The 24106-nt window shown below is 39.9% G+C and overlaps 1 protein-coding gene and 1 pseudogene across 1 annotated transcript in view; both read left to right on the top strand.

Moving 5' to 3' along the window:
• LOC140923218 (fibroblast growth factor receptor 2-like) overlaps positions 1–24106 on the top strand; it is a 65847-nt gene that overhangs the window by 36783 nt on the left and 4958 nt on the right. The window contains exons 4-12 of the mRNA XM_073373298.1: positions 7304–7567; positions 9273–9557; positions 18463–18495; positions 18774–18893; positions 19347–19365; positions 19789–19822; positions 20283–20544; positions 20795–20905; positions 21829–22019. Coding sequence (XP_073229399.1) covers positions 7304–7567; positions 9273–9557; positions 18463–18495; positions 18774–18893; positions 19347–19365; positions 19789–19822; positions 20283–20544; positions 20795–20905; positions 21829–22019 — 1319 coding nt within the window. The remainder of the gene's footprint in view (positions 1–7303; positions 7568–9272; positions 9558–18462; positions 18496–18773; positions 18894–19346; positions 19366–19788; positions 19823–20282; positions 20545–20794; positions 20906–21828; positions 22020–24106) is intronic.
• LOC140923477 (uncharacterized) lies at positions 577–3733 on the top strand (annotated as a pseudogene).

Raw genomic sequence — 24106 nt, 5'->3', positions numbered from 1 at the left:
AGAAACAATAAACCAATGAAGCAAAAGTAGATTTTTATCAGTACACGTGCAAATAGATTTCTTTATATCATTGTTCTAAGATTCCAGAGTAGCTGAGTTTGGGATGTAAACCGAGTACGTTGTGATTGTGAGAGGAAAATTATATGTGTTAAAACCAAGCAACTGTAAGTGTTTTTTAACTGGAGTTTATCGGGAAAATCATTGCGTTGGCAGCAATTGCAAGATTTCCAACACAAAGTGGCACCTCCGACGGGACCTGAGCAAGGAAAAAGAAACAGATTTTAACAAACGAATTTGTCATCTTAACCACTGAAAACTACTCTTCCATCTTAACACGCAACTACAAGTTCTCGAATTTACAAAAGGGAAAAGTAAAGCGATCGTTGCTAACGGGAACCTAGAGGGAGTGGAGCGCCATCTCAATACGCTTAGATCAGCGACAAAACGAGTTGATGAGTGTAAAGCGCAAGTAGAGCAGGCAAAAAATCGCAAATGGGGAGTCATTCGAGGAGGTCGCAGAATGGAGTCTAGGGGTGGAAAATAAACGAAAAGCTGCGGACGTGAACATCGAATACTTAAAGAACTGGTTGGCTGAAGGAAAGCAAAGGGATAACCTCTTAGCAAAGGAGACCGAAGAAGCCATTTTACAGGAGTCTAGGAAGAAACAACTGGAGTTCGAGCAAACACAACTTGAAATGAAGCTGGCAAATGAGAAGAAAATAGAGGAGGCGAAAATGAGTCACGCAAAGACCACAGAACACTCTCCACATCAAATGAAAACCACTAAACTTCCCAAACTGGTAATATCTAAGTTCAGAGGCGAATTGACGGACTGGCCCCGTTTTTGGAGTCAATTTGAGGCCGAAGTCGACCGAGCTGAAGTGCCTGGCGTGACAAAATATTCGTACCTAAAAGACTTGGTTTATCCCAAGATAAGAAAAGAAATCGATGGCTTGCCGTTCTCATCTGAAGGCTATGAACGGGCAAAAAACATCCTTCAAAGGAAGTATGGCAAGCCGAGCGAAGTGGTTAACGCGTACGTAGAGAATATCATGTCTTTGCCTACAATCAATGGTTCTCAGCCGAATGAAATACACGAGTTTTATGAGAAGCTTTTATTTAACGTGCAGTCATTGGAAACAATGGGAAAACTTCAAGAGGTAAATGGATACGTCCGGTTGACCACCGACAATCTTCCAGGGATAGGAGATCTCGTTCGGACGGATGACTCTTGGTGAGAATGGAACTTTCCTCAGTTAGTCGACGAGCTCAGGAAATGGACGGAAAGGAATCCAATCCAAACGAAGTCAAATAAGAAGCCGTTACGTGACAAATCTTACTAGACACAACAGAAAGACGAGCGAGGTCGTGAGTGTGTTTATTGTGAAAAACCCGATCACAGGTCAGTTGATTGCAAGACAGTGACCACGCTAGAGGAACGCAAACGGTTGCTACGTAACAAACGACTCTGTTTCAATTGCACCGGAAGCAAACACAGGGCCGTAGATTGCAGAAATCGTTCTTTGTGCCAGATTTGCCAGAAAAGGCATCACACTTCTATCTGCGATAGGCTTGGAGACCAGTAAATGACAGCCACCTCTCTGGGAAAATCTACTGTGATATATCCAGTTGTTGTTGTTGAAGTACAAGGAGTAAAGTGTCGCCCGCTACCGGACACTGGTGCTGGAAGTTCATACGCGTCAGCGGCGTAGATTGATCGTTTGAAAATTCGCCTCAACAACGTGAGGTACGACAAATTGAGATGATCATGGCAGTGGTGACTAAGCCAGTGGAACTTTTCAATGTTAAGATATCTTCGTTAAAGCGAGATTTTACTATTAACACAGAAGTAACGAAGGTTAATAAACGTGAGCTGCTGTCTCTTGAGAACCCTCGCTATAAACAGTACCTTGACAAGTACGAACATCTAAAGGGAATAGAAATGGACGATTTGAACAATAAAAATATACTGCCAGAAAACCTTATCCTAGGAGCAAGTGACTATGCTAGGATCAAGCCTGAGACAGCGCCACGCATTGGAGCTTTGAATGAACCTGTAGCAGAAAAGACCAAGCTCGGGTGGACAATCATTTCTCCGGGAAAAGAAGTTGATCTGACCCTTATGTTTATGACGCAAACGTCAAGCCTCGATTACGAAACGATGTGCAGACTAGACGTACTGGGGATCGCAGACAGTGCCAGTGGTGACCAAGACGAGGTGTATTCAGAGTTCAAGAAACAGTTGAAACGGGACGAAGAGGGGTGGTACGAGACCGGGCTTCCGTGGAAAGGGAACCACCTGTCCCTCCCAAGCAACGAAGCAGGAAGTCTTCGTAGGTTATCCAGCCTTGTGAAGAAGTTACGCAGCCAAGGTATAATAGAGCGCTATGATCAAGTGATCCAAGACCAAATCAAAGCCGGAATTGTTGAACTACTTACGGGATCTGCAACTGGGCAACGTCACTTTTACATCCCTCACAAAGGAGTGGTACGCGACTCAGCAGAGACCACCAAGCTTCGAGTAGTTTACGACGCGTCAGCGAGAACATATTCTGTTGCCCCGTCCTTGAATGAGTGCTTAAACCTCGGACCGCTCCTTCAAAACAAGTTGTGGAGTGTCTTTAGTTCGTGCTCATTTTCACCCTATCGTAGTTACAGGGGACATAAAGCAAGCCTTCCTACAAGTCTGAATCAGGGAAGAGGACCTTAATGCACTAAGATTTCATTGGCTGAAGGACCTGAACAGCAAAAAGAAGTTGAAACGCTGAGGTTCACCAAAGCGCTCTTCGGACTCACATCTTCGCCGTCCCTCCTAGGAGGAGTGATACAACATCTGTTAGATAGCTGTAGAGAAAAGTCCCCAGAGATTGTCCGAGAGATCGAGAAATGTTTATATGTAGACGACCTTATCAGTGGAGCCCCTACAAGTAAAAAAGCGAAAGTTATCAAATCAACGTCAACAAGCATATTTGCAGAAGGGACATTTGAGCTGCGTAAGTGGCACTCAAACGTGAAAGAATTAGAAGCAGCAAGTTTGGAACCTGTTCCCGAAGAAGAAACTTATGCTAAGGAGCAGTTGAACATCCCCAGAAGAGAAGCAGTTTCCTTACTTGGCTTACCATGGGATAAAGAAAACAACACTATTGCCGTGAGCTTACCGCTGGAGAAGGCTGAAGCTACAAAGCGTGGAATCCTTAGCAAGGTCGCAAGGATATATGACCCACTGGGACTGGCATCTCCCATCTCACTGGGGGGTAAACTCCTTTACCGTGACGTGTGTGACGCTAAACGTAAATGGGACGACAAGCTACCAAATGAATTGCTGCAGAACTGGGTACAGTGGGAAGAAAGACTACCAGAGCAGCTTACAGCACCAAGATCCTTAGCAGTCCATCAAGAGGAAGTTCAGTCCATTGGGTTACACGCTTTCGGAGATGCTAGTGGGAAGAGTGTGGCCGCTGCCATGTATGCTGTAGTCGTACAAGAATTGGGCGTTAACCAGGAACTTGTGGCCGCACGAGTAAGGTTGGCAAAAAAAGGTCTAACGATTCCTTGTCTAGAGTTAGTGTCTGGGTATATGGCAGTTAATCTCCTGACAAACGTGACTAAAGCCTTGGAGGGACTTCCTTTAAAGGCAAAGTACTGCTGGCTCGACAGCACCGTTGCATTGTACTGGATGCACCGTAGCATTGTACTGAATCAAGTCTCCAGGCGAATACAAACAGTTCGTTAGCAACAGAGTACAGAAGATTCAGGTCACACTCAGAAGTAATCTGGCGGCACGTAGGGACGACTGAGAATCCTGCAAATATTGGAAGCCGAAGCGGAGAAGTGTCAATCCTTTATGGTGGAACGGGCCGCAGTGGTTGCAACATAAGGCCCGCTGGCCTCCAGATATTGTACCAAACGCCAGTCAAGAAACACTGGGAGAAGCTAAAGCGACACGAGATGTCTTTGCTGTGGCAATAGCAGAAACAGATGAGCTTGACACTCTCCTTGAAAAATTCAGTTATTGGAAAGTGAAGAGAATCTGCTCGTGGATAATGCGATTTATCCGCAACGCGGGTTCAGCGAAAATGAGAAGACTGACCGGGCCACTGACAACTGAAGAAACTAACAAGGCAAACGCATTTTGGGTGAAACGAGTCCAGACTAAGGCCCCATTCGACAAGTATTATCAAGAAGATCAACTGCCACTGAATCTACAACCAAACTCAGAGGGAGTGTTGGAGTGTCGAGGTCGAATCCAAGGACACTATCCAGTGTATCTACCTGATAGTCAGCACTACACAGAGAAGTTTATAACACAAGCTCTCGCAACGCTCCATGGGGGAGTCGTCAGTACCATGGCCAAAGTGCGAGAACAGTATTTGGTACCGCGTTTAAGAAGGTTGACGAAAAGAGTCGTGAAGAACTGCCACGGGTGTCGACGATTTCAAGTGCAAGCTTTCTCGCCTCCGCCCCAAGAAAACCTCCCAAAGGATAGGACAGAAGGGCAAACTCCTTTCCAAGTCGTTGGCGTTAATTACGCGGGCCCGTTGAAGTATCGAAAAGGAGCGAAAACAGAGGGTATGTTTCGCTGTACGCCTGTAGCCTGACTTATGCCTTGTTCTTGGACTTGTTAACCAGTCCGGAAACTACAGAGGTCGTCGCAAGTTTCAATCGTTTCATTGCCCGGAGGGGATTACCCCAGAAGGTGTATTCCGATAACTGGAAAACTTTCGTCGGAGCAGCCAAATGGATCAAGCAAGTAATGCGAGATGAGAAGTTCCAAAATTTCCTCGCCCAACGGGGTTCCAGTGGCAATTCATTTTGAGTCGTGCGCCCTGGTGGGGAGGAAAATTTGAGAGAATGGTGGGACTGTTCAAAGGAGCCCTTCACAAGTCCATAAGAAACGGGATGCTCTCCTAGCATGAACTTCAAGAAATATTGTTGGACATAGAAGTAGCTCTCAATAACAGACCACTGAGTTATGTTGACGACGACATTCAGCTACCAATCCTTACCCCAAGTTCTTTCCTGTATGGCCAACCGAACATGCTACCACAGCTAGAACCTCACCACATCCAAGAAACTGACCTTCGGAAGCGGGCTAAGTATTTGCGCATGTGGAAGGATGCCCTCTTTTCGAGCTGGACAAGAGAATACCTGCGTGGGCTCAGGGAGAGGTACCGCCTAAAGCACAAGAGAAATTAAAGTTACCCATCAAAGGGAGATGTGCTGATCATCAAATCAGACGAGAAGAACCGCACTCAATGGAAACTGGGAGTCGTTGACGACTTAATCACCAGGTGTGATGGCGTAGTACGTGGGGCCATGCTGCGATTTAGCAAGTCAAGCTTGGAAAGCCCTTTACAGCACTTGTACCCTCTCGAGCTGAGCTGTGACAGCACAGTGGAGACGACCACATCAGGCCCAGTGGATACACAGGTTGTTAGGCCACAAAGAGACACAGGAGCAGCTGCTAGACTTCGTATAGAGGACATTGCAACAGATGATTAGTAAATGATTTAGACATTAAGTTGATTTTTCTTTCGTTTGACTATTTTCCAGTTAAGATGAACATTTGCTCTCTGGAGACAAATGGGGGGAGGTTGTCGTAATTAGTTTTTGATGTCATTCTTCAAAGATAAGAAACCTTTTGAAGTTAATTTAAATCGAAAGCAACTTAACTTAGGCTCGACACACGGTACGCCGTCTGAATCAAATCTCGCCCCAGTGTCCCTCCAAAGTCAAACTTATTCAGTTAGGTTCGGCACATGAAAAGTACGGCGTCTGAGCCAGGCCTCATTTGTGAACAAGACATCATATACGGAATTGTTTATTGCTGTGTTTGAATTTTTTCTAATTGTTCGATTAAAACTAGCCACAATCGTGGCCAAATTTATTTCAACAAAGTTGTTTCTTATTGCTACTTCCGGGGAATTAGCTCTTAAGTGGTTTCTCAACAAAGCTCGCTCCCTTTTAAGTGGGTCACTTTAGATCATATTTTAATGAAAACACGGCTCGATATAAATTATTTATTATTATTATTATTATTATTATTATTATTATTAACAATTTTGGTAAGAGTCTACTGCAACTGTACCATGTGTTGAAATTAGTACTATCGCAGGCAACAACATTTTACTTAACTACACATGAAAACACATCATTTCTCGCATGTGGTGAGGTTGTAAGTTTGACTTGTAGCAGCAATGTCCAGTCTTTCCTGAAATTTACCCTTTATGTTATCTAAATAATCTGAAATAATACAATCTGTCGCACTATAAAAGCAAAGTACACTTACTTAGTTCTTTAGTTGGTAGCAACACTTCAGAATACCCGGCCCGACTTCTCGGAGGTTAATGTTGGTCCCATAGTAAGGTCTGCTCGATCGGTCAAACAACAATCCCGTGTGGCGAAACTACATTGCTCCTTGGACCAACCAACGTAATCTGCACAGTTCGGGTTTCCGATAAAGTTTTGTCACCCAACCGACATCTTTATGCCAAAAAAACGTGCTTTTCCATCACACATTTCAGAACGTAAAATGAACATGGCGTAACAAAAATTCGCACATGGCGCAACTCACTATTGCAAATTCAAACACAGCACTATGTGGAAATGCTTTGCATTGCGACAACAAAACCACCATCAACAAGCAAATTTTATGTAGATTTCATAAAATGTTTTTTTAAAGAAGCAAAAATTGAAACACACCTTTCTATCTTCAAATGTTTTGCGCCTTGTGAGGTAGATCTTTGAGCTGAAACACTCCCGTTTTCAGCTGTTTTACCTCTAGAGAACACGCAGACTTCATCGGATGCCATTTTTTTTTCACACTCACGTGCTTCCTCGTCATACAAAGGCGCAGCTACTAAGGTACTGTGGAAAAAAGGTCTTTTCTAGACGTAGCAAAGAGCTGAAAAGTGACCCTGGATCGTGTCCCTTGGTTTGGGTGCCATGTTGAAAATTTGGGTGACGTCATCATATGTCCAGTTCTGGTTGTGGCCCCGACTGGTATATTGTAGTTATTTATTTTTAGTTTTTTTTAAATTTTGATACAGACTCATCCGTGAGATCTCTATCAGCAGTTTTTTGCCAACTTTTTTCCACCTTTATTGGTAGAGAGCAGTTACACACACCGTGAAGCTTTTCTTATTTTTCTCCCTTAACTTGAAATAAAGAAACGAAAATGATAAGACATAGAACTAAAATGTAAAGCACGATCAGTGTAAAACAGAAAATATGATAGAGAGCAATACATTTTATTTTAGCAATATTCCTGACCTTTGATCAATGGCATGATTATATTTTATAGACGCAGCTACGGTAACGACGGTGACTCCCGCAACATCCCAATCTTGGATTGGACAAACTGTGAAATTGACATGTACTGCAGATGGCGTCCCGACGCCAGCCTTGTCATGGAAAAACCCGAGTGGGAAAGTTTTAAAGAAAGTCACAGAATTGAACAACATAGTATATGTGCAGATGACCAGTGATCAGGACTTTGGTAGTTACACATGCGAGGCCACTAATGTTGTCAATACTGATACAAGAACAGTGCAGGTGCAGCAGATAAGTAAGTGGAATATATAATGTTCGTTGGTTGTATATAAATATCTGTGATATAAATACAAGCGGGAAAAAATCATTCTGTCATTTTGCGTTCGGAAATGGTTGCATATATTATTTTTAAATTTAAGAAAACATCAAGGGATATGGGTCCTGTGCAGCTTAACATTTACGTGGGACAAAAACACCCTTGTAATTAAGTCATCTGAAAGGCTTAATTCCCGTCTTTCCAGAACCTACTTCGTCGTTCACGTTATAGCGAGATGTTTTTGTACAATGTGACTGTTTATTGGTTGCAAAGTCCCCATACCTCTAAGTGCATACAGTTTAAAATGGATGAAATCTATGTACAAATGGCAGAATGACAGGGATATGTTTTGCAGGTGTATTTATATCGTAGATGTTTATGACCAAACACAAAAGAAGATCAAAAAGGGCCCATTTATAATCCAGATACCTGGATGGTGGGTACATATATACGGCCTTCTTATAATTCCGACTAAGCAAAGGAGGTTATCACATTAAATATTGTGCCATTTCTGATTGGCTCAAATCTCCCGGCTAATTCTTTATAACCAGTTGGCCCTTTTATTTGGAAGATGCGAGCTATATATCATCACTTCGATTGTATAAATTATCATATACCTTTGATTAACCTCGTTTCCAGGCACGGCAGTCCAGCTCAGTGTTTATTCCTGAATGAACTAAAGAAGAAAATGGCGTTCACGTTTATTCCAAAGACGAAATAGCTGAATTTCTAAGTAACTAAACGGAAGAAATGAAAGAACACGCAAAATATATCGCTCGAAGGGTGTTATCTTCTTTTTGAGGAATATCTACAAGGAAAAACATCTGTCTACGAGAGGGTAAATTTGTCAAGAACTTAAAAATATTTTAAATGAATAACAAAACGATTATTGAGTTTGGCTTTCTCATGAGTTGAAGTATTATGTGGATCTCGGAGGATATCCGAGGCTGAAAGCCGAGGTCAGATGGATGACGCGCATCCTCCTCGATCTGTATAATTCTTCACATCCTACTCAGCCTCATTCAATAATTGCTATTCGGCCTGTAGATTTCACTGAGAAACACAAATGAAAACAGAAGATGGGGCTTAATTAAAATCTAGTTGGTTTATTGTAGTAATGCCTATTGCCACATGTCTTTTGTGTCCTTATTTAAAGGGGTAAACCAAAGGCTAATAAATTTAGTCTATTTCTGTTTTTTATGTAAAATATTTTCCGAGTGAGGCCTTTAACTGTTGCAATTAAAAGTAAGAGTTAAAACACGAGCTTTCGCCAATCAACTACGTCATCATCTTTTGTATATAATCAATGACAGGGTAACGCGGCTCTTAATCTTTGTAAAAATCGTCGAAGACAATATAGTTGGTTCGTAGAGCTCTCCATCTTTGCGTCTTACCGATTTATTCTACTTGTCCATCCTGCTCCTGTTGACTATGTTATTTGTGGTTCTCTCTTTTTCTCTGTATTTTAGATTTGTAGCCTTTCTATATATTCATCAGTTAACAAGACAAAATGTAGCTGCGAGCTATAGTACGAATTTCTTTAGCGTTTAATTTTAAAATGTGAGTCCCGGGCTGAAAAGTTACCGAAAAGGGTCCCTGATTCGCACAAGCATTCAAACTACCGACTTGCAATCCCCCCTCTATCGTGCATGCATTTATGCGGACCTATTTTGTTTTCCCTCAGAGGCACCAGGCTCACCGACCTTCACAGTGGACATTGAAGCAACGTCAATAACAGTTCATTGGACAAAGCCAGCTGATGATGGAGGAAGTCCTATTACAGCATACAGAGTTTTAATACTGCGGGGCAACACGGAGATAGAAAATAGGAATATTACCGATTCAACGGTCATGCAGCTAGATATTGGAGGTCTAACCAAAAGTACAAACTACACTATCAAGTTTTTTGCCAGAAATTACGTGTTTGAGGGAAATGCAGCTAAAAGGAAAATCCAGACCAAGTATGAAGGTATGAAAATCTGTACTAAGAATGCACTAAGAGTGCATAAGAATTGTAGTCAGACAGTTGATTATTTAAATATTCATTTATTTTTCAATACAAGTGACCAGCACAAAGCATACGATAAATCCGTCTGCCCGTAAACTAAATATTGCACTTTATATGAAGCTAGGAATGGTATCATCGACCTTCAAGTTTCTTGCTGTTCACACCCTAGTAGTAGTTTATATAAAGTGAGTTTCTTTAAATCTGGAATTAAACAAAAACCTGTCATAAAAACCTGTTGTTAACAAGATACGTAGCTGTGTGCCGCTTGGAAGTATTTAGTACACGTACACAGTTGATTTCTCATTACGGAACAACGAAACTTAACAAACAAAACCACGGAACAGCAAAACCATAACGTATCTGGTGGAAATTAATGCAGGAACAATGCAGTAATGTTCTTAAACATGATACCCCCGGTATCATATCGTGTGGTTTATGCTTCGGAGCCAATCAGCATACAAAGATAACCGACTTACAGAATCGTTCGTCGCGACGATGATTTGTCGATGGTCCTCGATGGCAGACGAAATGCTTGGCTGGCTCGTGGTCTGCGTTGATAGCTTGTGAGACAAGTTGCGCTTTTTCAAGTTCGAAAAAATGTTGCCGTGTAACCGAATGAAAACGCAGTGAAATGCATCATTTCTCAAGAAACGTAGCTTCACTTCTCATCTTCAAAATAAGTCTAGAACCACAATATTTGTATAATGGATTTCTCCACTCCAAACCAAATTCTGTGAAAACACTTTCGGTCACGTGCTAGGCAACGAAGTAGTTCACAGGATCAGGTTTCACCATATTTTTGAGTTTTTGTTCTTCACACAATTTATCGACTTCCGAACGCGATCAAGGTAATTTCTGATGTTCCTGTCAATCATTTGTGAGGTCTTGTGAGTCTGTCACGAAAGATAAAAATTCGTAGGGAAATCTTCAACCGAACCGGAGAAAACTGAAAAGTTCGTCGGTTTTCGGCCTCCTTGCTTCGCCGTGTTTGCTATTTTTCAAGATGAACTCTAGGCAAGAATATCGCTCAAAGCTTTCTCTCTACAAACAATAGGATAATTAAACTATTTTTATTTTTCAGAACGTTTTATTCTTCTAGTCGCGGTCAGAAAATAAGACTTTTTAAATCCCTAATTAGGTCAGATAAATTGTCTAAATCTTACAAATGTGCGTAAAATAACGGCATAAACATGAAACCAGACGAAAACACATCAAATGCAATATAATTACTCAAGCGTACCGGTCGAGATGCAGCACGGAAACCCATCAGGTAAGAACAGAATCGCTTAAGACTTTTCGCATAGTCCAGCAAGGCGAAGTAAGCTTACTAAGAGTAGCTTATTTTTGAAAACGAAGGTATCCGATTTCTTTTTGTCGTGCGGCGCATTTGTCAACCATAACCCAGTAAGCAAGCCAGCCAAGAATAACAAAAGAATGTTGACAGCAGCTGTATTTTATTTCGTAGATCCAGTGCAAAAAGACAGGTAAAAACATCACAGGATGACTCAAGACTCTGTCAGCTTTAGCTATCAGTAAACAAGTCTCAACTGCATAAATTTCCACTTGAATCCTCTTCGCTAGCTCGCCTGTTAATTCTTGCAATGTGCCTTTCTCCTCTTTTACTTTTCCGTCGCTCTACACTTAAGAGTGGTTGTCAGAGAAAACCGGGCAAAATGTTAAAAATGTCAACGGAAGGGGGCCAACAGAATAAGTTCATACTAACATCACAGATAGGTCTGGTGGAGTATTGGACAAATACACCAAACATAGGTTCTTCACTGCTCTTGTATTAGAGATACGAGCATCACTTTATTTGACCCCCTCGGACGCCATTTTTATAAGCAAATTTTCACCATTTTCTGAAACTCACAGAACCCTCAAAATTTAACGAGCGAAGTTTATTTTTTGCATGCGATACAATACATCACGGAACTACTTTGTAAAACCATAAGATTTGTTAAGCAGCCACGGACAAGACTAAAATTTTCTTATTTTATCTGACCTAAACTCAGTGTCTGCAAACGAGCGAAAAATCGGGCATTTTTGAATTGATCTACAGCGCACAACTAAAACGACAGAACAACTCTGACAGCCAAATTGCAGTCTACTATCATCCATGTAACCAAAACACTAATAATCATTTTGGGCCATTGAAACAGGAAGAAATTAGAAAACTCACATTTGTTATAGTTTCCAAGCTTTTTCTTGCAAACAGGCCGATCCCTTCGTGTTTGTTTTAAGTCCTCTTCGTGAATTTTCTTCCATATTTCGCTGTAAAGTATGTTCAGCAGCTGGAGGAAATATAAAAAAGCTCGAAATACTGCCTAGGTTACATGTTCAAAGGGTAAAAAGCGCTGAACGATAGGATGAAACTAGAAAATAACAAAGCGACGCCATCTTGAAAATTCAGCACTCAGGAGGGACTGGCACTAGTAGCTGCGTTGGATATCTAACATACGGACAAAAATTGCAAATTTTCCACGAGCACATAGAAAACCAAACCTAATATAGAAATGTAACCAGAAAGCCACGGATTCATGTTAGAATTTTTCTTTATCGAACATGTGGGCTATTACGAACTATTACAGGAGCCTATGGGCTCCTGATTACCATTAAGATAAAAAAACAAACAAACAAACAAACCAGCTTATCAGCGATCTACTCCAGTCTTATTTCTTCTTCAATTACTTCTTTTAGTTTGATTTAGCTTTGGAAGAACGCCTGATCGCAGGTTAATTGGTGATTAACTGGCATTGCTTCATTCCCTCCGATCCTTAGAGGTGTCCCGTGAATGTAGATAATATTAAAGATCTATTTTGTCTCTTAATGAATCACTTAACTTCGCTCTCATGCGAGCTAGCTAGGCTTGCTATATATCATCCTCGCGAGTTTCGAAGCGGCGGGCTAACTGCGGGCAGTGGATATTGCTTGCTGTAAAATTTGCGATAATTTTTATTACCAACTGTTTATTAAAATAAACATAGTACATGCAGCTGAATCAGTGTGCGGAGCGGGCATTTTAGGCCGCAAAGCGGCCAAGAGAGCCAGCGGACGAAGTACTTTTTTGAAAGTAAGCCTTCTAACTGATGATCTCATCGCTGTCACTTCGCATTTCCATAAGGTAATAGACCTTCGAATGTTGACAAGAGCTGTCAAAATAAACCATTCATAGCGTTTACCAGAATCTGGTATACCGGAAGGATCCGGAAGGAGCTTTTGTTGAAAAGTACCATTAAACGAGTTTTTACGACTCTCACTCCGTACCCCTTCCCCTCATTGTTTTTCCTGCTCACTTCTTTTCAGAATGCTCTTTGCACGGTCCACACAAGATAAACGCCACGTTTAGAGGGAACGCGCAAATTCTCTTACAGATTGCGGTACTGTTTGCAGCTCAAAAACTTCATGGTTCCGCCGGTCGAATGTAAAGAAAAGGCGGATCCGTCCAAGTTTTTGGCCGTTCAAAAATATTTTAGTTGTAAAAGGGGTCTGAGTGTTAACTCGAGTTGATACCTTTTCGATCATATTGATCATTGATAGAAGTCGTACACCTGGACGTTTACAGCCACCAGGTTCCTTTTGGTTTACTGGTGTAGCTGCGAAAGAATTGAAATCTCCTACATCTCTTCGTCACTGGATTTGCCTCTCACTAAGTTGTTTAACATAAGCATTCCTCACATTTAGAGAAATTGTCAAGGTCTTGCATTGCCTTAAATTCAGAGGAGGCAATGATGACAGAAATGGAATTTATTCATCTCCATCTCGCCATTTCGTTTGTTAATTTTTTCCGTAGCCTCCCACGCAGGCGTTTTTAGGGGAGCTCATTTTCAAACCCTCCCCACGAAACACGAGCTCCCCTAAAAACGCCTGCGTGGGAGGCTATCTTTTCCACGGCGCTGTTTCAAAAAATGCGCGCGAAAGTCACACGAGATGGCACAAAATGTGCTAAAATTACCACATTTAATGGCTATGATATATATTTCAGGGGCACCCAACGACAATTTTCGGAAAATATCTGTTCGGAAGACGATTTGCGATCTCGAATTTTCTGAATATTTGTTGTAAAATTTCTTGCTTCCCTGCCTCTCCAAGGATTTTCGAACATCTAAAAAATGGTATAATTGCCCATTTTTAACGGATTTTTACCCGTAAAAGGTCACCTAGAATTTTTGGGAGCCTTTTTTCTCGCTGAAATTTTCGAAAAGGTAAGTTTTGATCCCTATAATTTTCGGATCATTAGACTTTTAGCTAGGAAATCCAAACAAATGAAAACTTTCTAGGGGATAAAAATATGCCTATATCTACCGTTTAAATACTAAAATACGTTTAACAATGCTATGTTCTCGTTGGGTGCCCCTGATATTTCGATTAAGTCAACCCCATCCCTGGAAAAGGTATCCAGTTACGGTCTACTACCCCGATTTAGATAAATATGGCTCCTGGTAGTGTATAAAAACGTAATTTTGTGCTATTTCGTAGCGTAATTAGCGTTGCTAGATAACTCTGTCCACCATCAGGAGCCCGTAAACCACAATTAAAACCAAAAAATGTATGAGTAAAGACTACACATCAATATTAATATTAATCTTGTAAAAATTCTAGTATGAGCCATTAAAATTGTTGAATGACCTTCTTGACCTCAGACACTCGTGTCAGTCAAGTGTGAATCGAAGTCCCCCATTTTGCCTTTTTGTTCAAAAAAACCTCTGACCTAGCAGCCCGGCAGCATCTTGCGCCCATCATATGCCCCTAAGGGGTGAGGATCTGGCTCCTTTTTCATAGGAAATTCATAAATTGTCTACTAAAACACTGTGCAATATGGAAGCAAGGCTAATTTAAGCACGAAGAGCTGCACTAAGAGCTGCTCAGATATCGCAGACCTGGAAAAAACCTAGTAAGAGAAATTGCTCAGAAATTATGTAAAAAGTTGTTTGAAACAAAAAAAGTTGCTCGAAATACTAGAGGTTGCCAAAAAGTTGCCGAGCAACTTGTGGAAAGTCCTAGGGAGAAGGGGAGGGGGGTGGGAGGCTACTCAATAAAGCTTTGTTCGCAGAGGCTTCGCCCCGAGGTCCAGTCCCTTACCCTTAAATATCACTCCGCCAAAAAAAAACCGACAACACAAAATAGCTAAATTTAACTAAAAGTAGCGACTGAAGAAGAAATAGGACTGTAGTAGGTAACTGATAAGCCGGTTTGTTTGTTTGTTTTTGTTTTTTTATCTATTTGGTAATTCATAACGTTGTGGACAAGGCAGCTACTAGTGCCAGTCCCTCCTGAGTGCTGAATTTTCAAGATGGCGTCGCTTTGTTATTTTCTAGTTTCATCCTTTTGTTCAGTACTTTTTACCCTTTGAACATGTAACCAAGGCAGTATTTCGAGCTTTTTGATATTTCCTCCAGCTGCTGAACATACTTTACAGCGAAATATGGAAGAAAATCCACGAAGAGGACTTAAAACAAACACGAAGGGCTCAGCCTGTTTGCAAGAAAAAGCTTGGAAACTATAACAAATGTGAGTTTTCTAATTTCTTCCTGTTTCAATGGCCCAAAATGATTATTAGTGTTTTGGTTACATGGATGATAGTAGACTGCAATTTGGCTGTCAGAGTTGTTCTGTCGTTTTAGTTGTGCGCTGTAGATCAATTCAAAAATGCCCGATTTTTCGCTCGTTTGCAGACACTGAGTTTAGGTCAGATAAAATAAGAAAATTTTAGTCTTGTCCGTGGCTGCTTAACAAATCTTATGGTTTTACAAAGTAGTTCTGTGATGTATTGTATCGCATGCAAAAAATAAACTTCGCTCGTTAAATTTTGAGGGTTCTGTGAGTTTCAGAAAATGGTGAAAATTTGCTTATAAAAATGGCGTCCGAGGGGGTCGAATAAAGTGATGCTCGTATCTCTAATACAAGAGCAGTGAAGAACCTATGTTAATTATATTTGTCCATTACTCCACCTAAGCTATCTATGATGTTAGTATGAACTTATTCTGTTGACCCCCTTCCGTTGACATTTTTAACATTTTGCCCGGTTTTCTCTGACAAGCACTCTTAAGACCAAATAGGTTGAATAAAATCCGCTATTGTTTGCTGCCACAACAGTATTATCGAAACAGTTTACTAGAAACTGAGCACTACGGTCACAAATCCTTATGCTTAAAATACTTGAAAATAAGTTTCTAAAGTAAACCAGTTTTTGAACGCGATGATGTTGACCAAGCTATTTCTTGCGCGATTTCCCGCCAAGAAAAACGCGGGTTGCACAAATGCATCGCACGATTTATTCCAACCGTAACGACTTTATAATCTCGTCGCACGCTCGCAGTCTGCTAACCGCGCGCGGTCTAGGCCAGCTGCAAAATTCGATGCCCCATAAATCTATGAATAAAAGCTTGGTGTCCGCCAATGACGTCATGTAGCGTTTCGTCATGGATTATTTTGCGTTTCCAGGCAACATAGACTTTGCCACCGATGACCAGGGCGCATTTTCACGTATTATTTTTGAAAGGCTGTTGTGTTTATTCATCGTCTGTGAAACAGTGTTTACCATCGGTGAATCACGAACAATTTCCCATGCAAATGACACACACATTTTTGAACTTTCTTTGCAAGACGTTAACTTTTTCGTCAGTTGCTAAGACTTTTTACCAACTAAAGAGCAACAAGTGAGAAATTAGAGAGGCTCTGCCTTGACCAAATTGTTATTATGTAACAAGTCAACAAAAGCAAAAATCAGATAAACATGTCAAGTATGTTACGTGATTTATTAAGGTGGCTCGACTGGATTTTTTGGGGTTGATACCTCCCAACTTTGAGCATTAACTACGTCGGCATGAGTTAAGATATGGAAAAAAGGTTACAAATGAAAACAAATGCCAGTGAATAATGAGGACGCTCACTTGTAAACACAAAATCTGGGGGGAAAATTGGTTATTTTTGAGGCCCTATTTAAAAGCCTTCCCTGTTTTCAATGTTCTTAAAACTTGCAGGGAATATTTCTTGACAATTGATCTCGGGATTGTCGAATTTATAAAAAAATTTATCGAGCGGTTTTTGGAAAAATGCGAAATTTTTAGGCATGGACCAAATTACGTCCAAAAACTGTATCAAAAGCAGCTGAATGCAAGTTAATAAAATTCTCCTTACTCGCGATCGCCCAGAGCAATTCCCCTCTCTTTTTGTATGCAGTTTTCAATGGAATCAAACCACTATGAGATGAAGCCTCGTTCCCAAAGCTTATCATTTTCTTGAAATATTAGCGAATTGTGTAGGTAGCATGCTATTTCACTGTTTTTATTATTCTTAAAACTACATTTCAAAATATTTCGAAAACGCTCTCATAGAATTTGTTCAAACTATGCCATAATGGAGGCAATTATAGCAGGTACATACTCCCTTAAGCGATTTCTTCAAAAAACTCCTGGAACAAGGAAACACAAAGATAAATGAAAAACGTAATGGCGTCATTACGTTGCCATGGCGACTCCGATGGCAATAAAACGCAGATCATAAGAAATTTTCATCTTTATGTAATACAGTCGTGGTAACGTTTTTTCCATATTTTAACTCATGCCGACGTAGTAAATGCTCAAAGTTGGGAGGTATTAACCCCAAAAAATCCAGTCGAGCCACCTTAACATCTTGGGAAGTAATATATATTAACTCTGCACGTAATAAATATTTTTTTCGAAAGTTACCCAATATTAACTTTAATCTATATTTTCATTTCTGGTCCACAGTAATACTATTGTCTTCCAGGAAATATTCCTTCGTAATTTGTTCACGGTTGCTGTTTGGAAAGCCAGTATTCCCAATATAATGTAGTGGGTCGCATTCTGTTAGATTTGAAGCAAACGTCGTAAAGAAATTTTGCAACCAAAGGTCTTTGAAATCGTACATGAAAACTAATATAAGGAAACTCTCGAGTCTTACAATAACTTTATTGAAGCAAAGCATAAACAATAGAACGTCCCAGGACGATTTTCCAGTTACTGTTAGCAATCTGGCTGGAAGCCTTACATGTGAAAACTGTAAATACTTTTAACCACCGAGTAATTAAGACGAGAGAATCCGACTGATACAATTTCGCTGTTTTTACACCCGCCTGTACCCTCTGAATAAGTTACTTGTACTATGCAACGAGAATGTGCTTTGCAAAGCTTTTCCCCAAATCAATTCAAATTAACCTTCTGGTAAGACGTCCAAACCGACAAACCAAATTTCTCTAAATCTCACAATAGCCTGTCGTTAAACCTAACTGACGTATATGTATAACTCTCTGAGCGCCATTTATACAATAATGAAACAATGTTTCAATGGGCCCCGTCACGCGATTATAGGAAATTCCAGCATTGTCACAAAATATCGTTATAACGCCTTTTTAGAATATCAAAGAACCCCCAAAACGTACAAAAGGCCAAAAAGTGGTATGCCTTGTATGAAGGGCAAACTCAGATAATTTTAAAATAGACTGAATTTTTGAAAAATGTATTGCGAACTTCCATCTTTAAAGATTTTCTTCAATATTTTACTCATAAATACGAAGGTTTGTTTTAAGGCCTGGCTTTTCTCAACCTCGAACAAGGTTGGAATTTTCTCAATAAAATAATGAGGTCTTTCCGTTATACGGAAATCTTACCGATAATGTCACTTAATCTGTGTCGGAGGAACTTAGGAGACCAATTTTTGTTTCCCACTTGCCAAGGGCAAAATGTGAATCGTTCATGCTTTAAAGGCCAGTCAGTTTGTACCAAGATAGGACTTAATACGACAATAATCATTAAAAAAGTAATTTAGAAGGAAGTGGTTACAAAAGTGAATCATTCCGATGTAACTCGTTAGAATAACAGTGTACGTTGTTAAATATTTCTCTCAGGTTTCTTCAAACCAACAGGAAGCCAAACAGCAGGTTAGTTGCTGTTTCTCATGAAGACGGAAAGAAAACCATGATTGAACTTCACTTGTTCTGACATGCATTACATATGCATTAGTGCCATAATTCATTTGCTTCAGTAAAATCAGAAACGCTTGAAGGACAACAATTGCAATATGTTACAATCCAGAATGTTCACAGGCAATTGGACACTATGTTCTGTATCTTCTCTTTTTACTTGTAGCTTTATGATAGTGCATCTGTATCTGTGGCTGCGCTATTGCTTACAACTAACGGCAAACATTTTGTGTTAGGTTCCTCGTGTGATAATCAAAAGGAAATTCTTCATGCTGTTTATATCACCATCATCTGTCTTTTGTTAATAAGTAATCTTATTCTGATATTCTTCGTCTGCCGAATGCGCACCCTTTCAGGTAAGTGGGCTTTTATATTAAAAGCATTGGTCTTGTTTCTTTATAATTCTCTACTGAATTCGCCTTGATGACTCAACATGCTGACAGGGGATGATAGAGGTCTAAATTCCCATTTGGTATACATGTAAGCCCAGATTGTTCTGCAAATCGTTAACATTTTTTTATTTCTTAGAACATCGCCTCGATTAGGTACTGGATTTTAGAGGCTTTTTCCAATTTTCGTTAAACTATAATAAACCAGATCCTGCCACAGAGAGATTGCGGCCGTAATTTTGTATGTAACGTTATCACTATGGTTATTACAAAGAAAAAGACAAACTGGATGTAGTAGACGTTAATGAGAGAACTAAAGATACCCGCGCCCTGTATTTTGTATTGAGCCCCAGAGATATATCAATAACTAGTTGTTAAAGGTAAAAACACTTAACAATACTGAAAATATTTTTGTTTCAGGAAAGTTACGGGGGAAAAAGTAAGTAACATCCCTCGTTATTATCCTTATAGTTTTCCGAATTTATCGCCTCTACGTAAATATAGAAAAATAATGTATGCGCTTTTTCAGCTAAGAACTTGTCTACGAAGAATCACATATACCACAGTCATTGACGGTACAATTTGCAGTAAACCAGTCTGGTTACTTACCGCTGTTTTACCTTACGTGGGATGTAAGGTTTTACTTTATGTTTCCAGAAATGCTAGAATGCAAAAGAAAACTTGAGTCTTACATCGTATCATTAATGTTTCAGCTCCACCATTCCCTTCGTCTATCGGAGTGTTCACGTCTAATCTCAGCAAAGATTGTTTATAATATTACAGATCGAGTAAGCTGATAGCGTCTCGCTGGCACAAATTTTAGACTAAACGTTTTAAGTGCTATTTACTTTCTTGCCAACAGAAATTGTCCAAGATGTGGAGATCTTCTAGCCATGGCAAGTTAATAAGTTATTCCTAAGAGTATTTATGCACTAGGTATGGAAATTCAGGCGCGATGAAATGAAAAACCACTGTCGTTTTGCCTTGTCACGCTCTATATTTTAACCCCAGATGCGCCTACGCCTAACGTTAGGTCATGAAATATACCCAAGCATAGCAAAGCATCGTTGCCTGATGAAATACTTCTGAGGTTCTCTTCTCTTTTTTCAGCGAATGACAGAAAGCTTGATTGGACGCTCCGTGTGAAACTTGAACCCAGAACATTTCTTTACGACATTTGCCATTATATTATCATATTCAGAACACAGAGTTGCACAGCGTATTAATTCATTTCATTCATTCAATCATTTGTCTCTTTAATTGTATGGTTACTTACTGGCCTCTTTTAAAAAGGCACTTTACAGTTTAGCGTTGTTGTTTTACTGCTGAATCTTGCCTTACTATGTTTGACAATAGAATCCCATTGCTGTTAAAGTAGAGGCTGATACACAATCCTTCGATGTGGAGCGAACGTTTGAAGCCCCTACCTTTTCAACCACAGCAAGTGCAGATTACATGCCACTGCATCCATCAACGAGAAGCTGGGAGATCAGTCGCAGACAGGTCAACATAATTACAGTCATTGGTAAAGGAGCTTTTTCACAAGTTGCCAAGGCGACAGTAAACAACTTGCGTGGACGCCAGGATAACATGACAGTAGCAGTAAAAATGCTTAAAGGTGTGGTGTAATTCAATGTACTATGACTAAAAAAGGGGATTTGGCTAAGGTTAAGTCCAAAGGTAGGTCAATACACTATTCTTAATAGGACATCTCGTTCACTTGGATGATTTCGATGCAAACAAAACAAAAAAGACCAAGCGGACAAAGAGCACCGAAAACAAAAACGATAACCGCAATAATAATAAAATTAATGGTAAAAAATTGAGAATTTTTTTACCATTACTTCTACCATTACTATTCTTTTTAGCAAATGCTCCAGCTTCAGATAAAAAGGACCTCCTGTCAGAACTTGACTTGATGAAAAAACTAAAACCTCATCCCCACGTGATCAGGCTGTTGGGCTGCGTCACAGAAACCGGTAAGGGATGTGTGAAGGGAGTAACGTTTCAGTTTCTTGAAATTTGTGGCATACAAGTTTTCTTGATCATGATTATACTGCCGATGAATCGAACGATAGAGCGTTTTCACCAATATGGCCAGAAGTTATCGGTGCACGTTAATTGAAATAAAAGCAAAAATTTTGCATACCAAAAGTATTCAATTATTCTCACAGAACTAGGATGGTACACCAACGTGGCCGCCGTTCCATTGTTTGGGAATACCAATATGTTCTCCGTGGTGTATGCCACATGGAACTATTTAATATGCGGAAAGTATTAGAATGGATATATCACTGAGTTGAACAAATTAGAACAATGAGAACTAATTCCAAAAGTTTAAGTAGATAACTTAAATAGCTTTCTTATAAAGTGATAGAAATGTCAGCAAATTGATTTCCAAAAAGAACATATGACTTGCTACATTTTTTAAGTATGTTTGAAAGAAATATGAAATTATATTGCGGTCAAACCCAGTTTAAATTTATATGGACACTGAGGGGACCATAGAAAGTGTCAGTATTAGCTGAGGGCTTTCTTGCCCCAGGGACAAAGCAAACCGCCCGTAAAAGTGTCCGCATTTAGAGGATGTCTGTAAAGCGAGGTTTCACTGTAATTCAGGGCTTTTTGTTTTCGGCCTTCGTTTCTGTTTCCTAAATTGCATCAAAAGTGCGATGATCATACCTCCAGATAGACTTTGTTTTGTCGCAGTCAGCCCCCCCCCCCCCCCCTTCCTGGTCGCAGTTCACATAATCTTCATTGAAAGGTACTAACTTCATTCTATGTCCCTTCGTGCGAACAAAATCATTAATATTTGCTCGGAGAGTAAATCGGAGAATTTTCTAATGATATGTCATAAGTGGGAACTGGTTTGAAGATTGCCTTATTATATTGGTTACCATAGAGCCGTTGTTGGTTTTAATGGAGTATGTCCCGTACGGTGACCTACTGGGCTGCTTGAGAAAGAGTCGAGGACTGAACGACACGTACTTTAGGGACCCGGATATGAAGCCACAGACCAATCTTACAGCAGAACAGTTAATGAAATTCGCTTGGCAGGTCGCAGATGGAATGTGTTACTTATCCTCAAAAAAGGTTTGCTTTAAATGTGATTTCAACTAGAAGTAATGATTTGAATTGAGAACTGATATTAGAACTGAAAGATATTATATTACTGTATTAACATTTATCTACAAGATAAACCTTTATGGAACATAAGATTGAACACTCAAGGCTTAATTAGAAGGTTAAGGTGGCTCGATACAGTTTTTCAGGATCAATACCTCCCAAGTTTGAGTATAAACTACGTCGCCAAAAACAGAGTTTTGGAAAAATTGCCACCACAGTTGTATTAGATGAAGATGAAAATTTGTTATGATCAGGGCTGCAACGGCATCGGAGTTGTCATAGCAACGAAATGACGCTATTACCTATTTTACTTGCAGCAGTATATCTCGGTATATCTCAGTATATTCACGGGAGCTTTTTCCTCCAATAGCAGCCTCGATGTTCGTGAAATTTAAACGAAATCTGTAAGAGCGTTATCGAGATATTTTGGGATAAAGTTTTCATTGTTAGAAACAGTAGAAAATGGACAATATTGTTGTTTGGCCGTTATCTGTAGAAAATGAAGCGCTTTGGACATGAAATTTCTCCTCACAGTAGTTTAAATCTTTTCAAAAGCGTGTGTGAAAGATCATGGGAGATAGCTCCAGCCGATTGCTAGAAAGAAGGGTTTGATTAGTATGTATAGAAGCGCTCTTGTTAGCGGTTTTGTAAACATTTTGGTCCACTTTAACAAATTAGCGAATAATTTTTAAACCGCTCGATACATTTTTTTAAAAATTTAAGATTCTTGAGATTAACCTTCTTTTATATGACCTTTTAGTTTCAAGATTATTGATATATTGTAAGGCAGTAAAATAAGGGCTACAATTCGTTACTTTTTTATCGGAAGTTTCGTCATTACAAGTCAAAGCCTCTAATTATTCAAGGCATTGTCTCCACGTTTCATTTTCACGTGAACAGCAGTAACTAACAATGCATTTGAAATATGCAAAAATGTTAGCTATTGTTTTGCACGAAAATATGAAACTTGGACATAATACCCTGAATAATGAGAGGCTCACACTCGTAAACACAAACTTTCAGCCAAAATATTAGGGAATTGTAGCCCTTAATTTACTCCTTTACAATATATCAATAATCTTGAAACTAAAAGGTCATATAAAAGGAAGGTTAATCTCAAGAATCTTAAAATTTTTTTGAAAAATCTATCGAGCGGTTCAAAAATTATTCGCTAATTTGTTAAAGTAGACCAAAATGTTCAAGAAACCGCTAACAACAGCGCCACGCCACTCAAGAAGCTAGAGTTGCACTCGGCTATCGCCTCGTGCAACTCTTACGCATCTTTCGTGCTCTCCAAACTTCCCGCGTGCATCCATAACTCGATATACGCACGCTAAGCATGAACAAATTCTTAAATTTCAAATAAATCTACTAAAAAAGTTACATAAACGATGTTGTCCAGAGATACCTATCCCGTGGGTGTGAAGGGTCCGAGCTTGTTGTGTGAGTTTGTGACCAGCAGCTCATGTGGCCATTGGTACCAGTCTTTTCTGAACAAGTTGAGAGAGGTGCTCCACTTCCGTTCCTCGTCATATGCAACATATTGTGTGAGAGGTGTAATAGGAGCAGTCCTTGCCATTCTCATAAAAGGCGCAACGCAATCAGGAGGATCTTTGTCTTACTAATAACTTTCTCTAGCAATGACCTTTCTTCGCGGTTACTCAAAATAGAACAAATAAGTACCATCGCATCTTTTTTCCTCAAATTAGTACAAAATAGCTTCCTCTATCGTCTCTAGCAACTACAAATTTTAAATTCAGGGTGTGGTTTGTAAACAAAAAGGGAAGCTTCTTTCCGTATTGGATTGGATTCCCTTTTTCTATATCAAGCGATTGTCTTCAACGAACTGTCGTGATAAAAACTTATCAAATTAACTGGCCTCTTCAGATGAGCCCGTGTGAGTTCCACAAATTGAACCCTGATTAAAGTATTCTATTCCCTGAATACTACTTCCTGTACTTGCACCAAAGATGTTACTTTAAGTATACAGTGTACGTGTACGTTGAAGAACTGTTTGCTCTTGCAGAAAAACAACAAAAAATGGCCGCCTAGCT

The sequence above is a fragment of the Porites lutea genome, chromosome 13 (genome assembly GCF_958299795.1).
Source record: "Porites lutea chromosome 13, jaPorLute2.1, whole genome shotgun sequence".
Taxonomy (NCBI): Eukaryota; Metazoa; Cnidaria; class Anthozoa; order Scleractinia; family Poritidae; genus Porites; species Porites lutea.
This window is presented reverse-complemented; position numbering and strand designations above follow the sequence as displayed.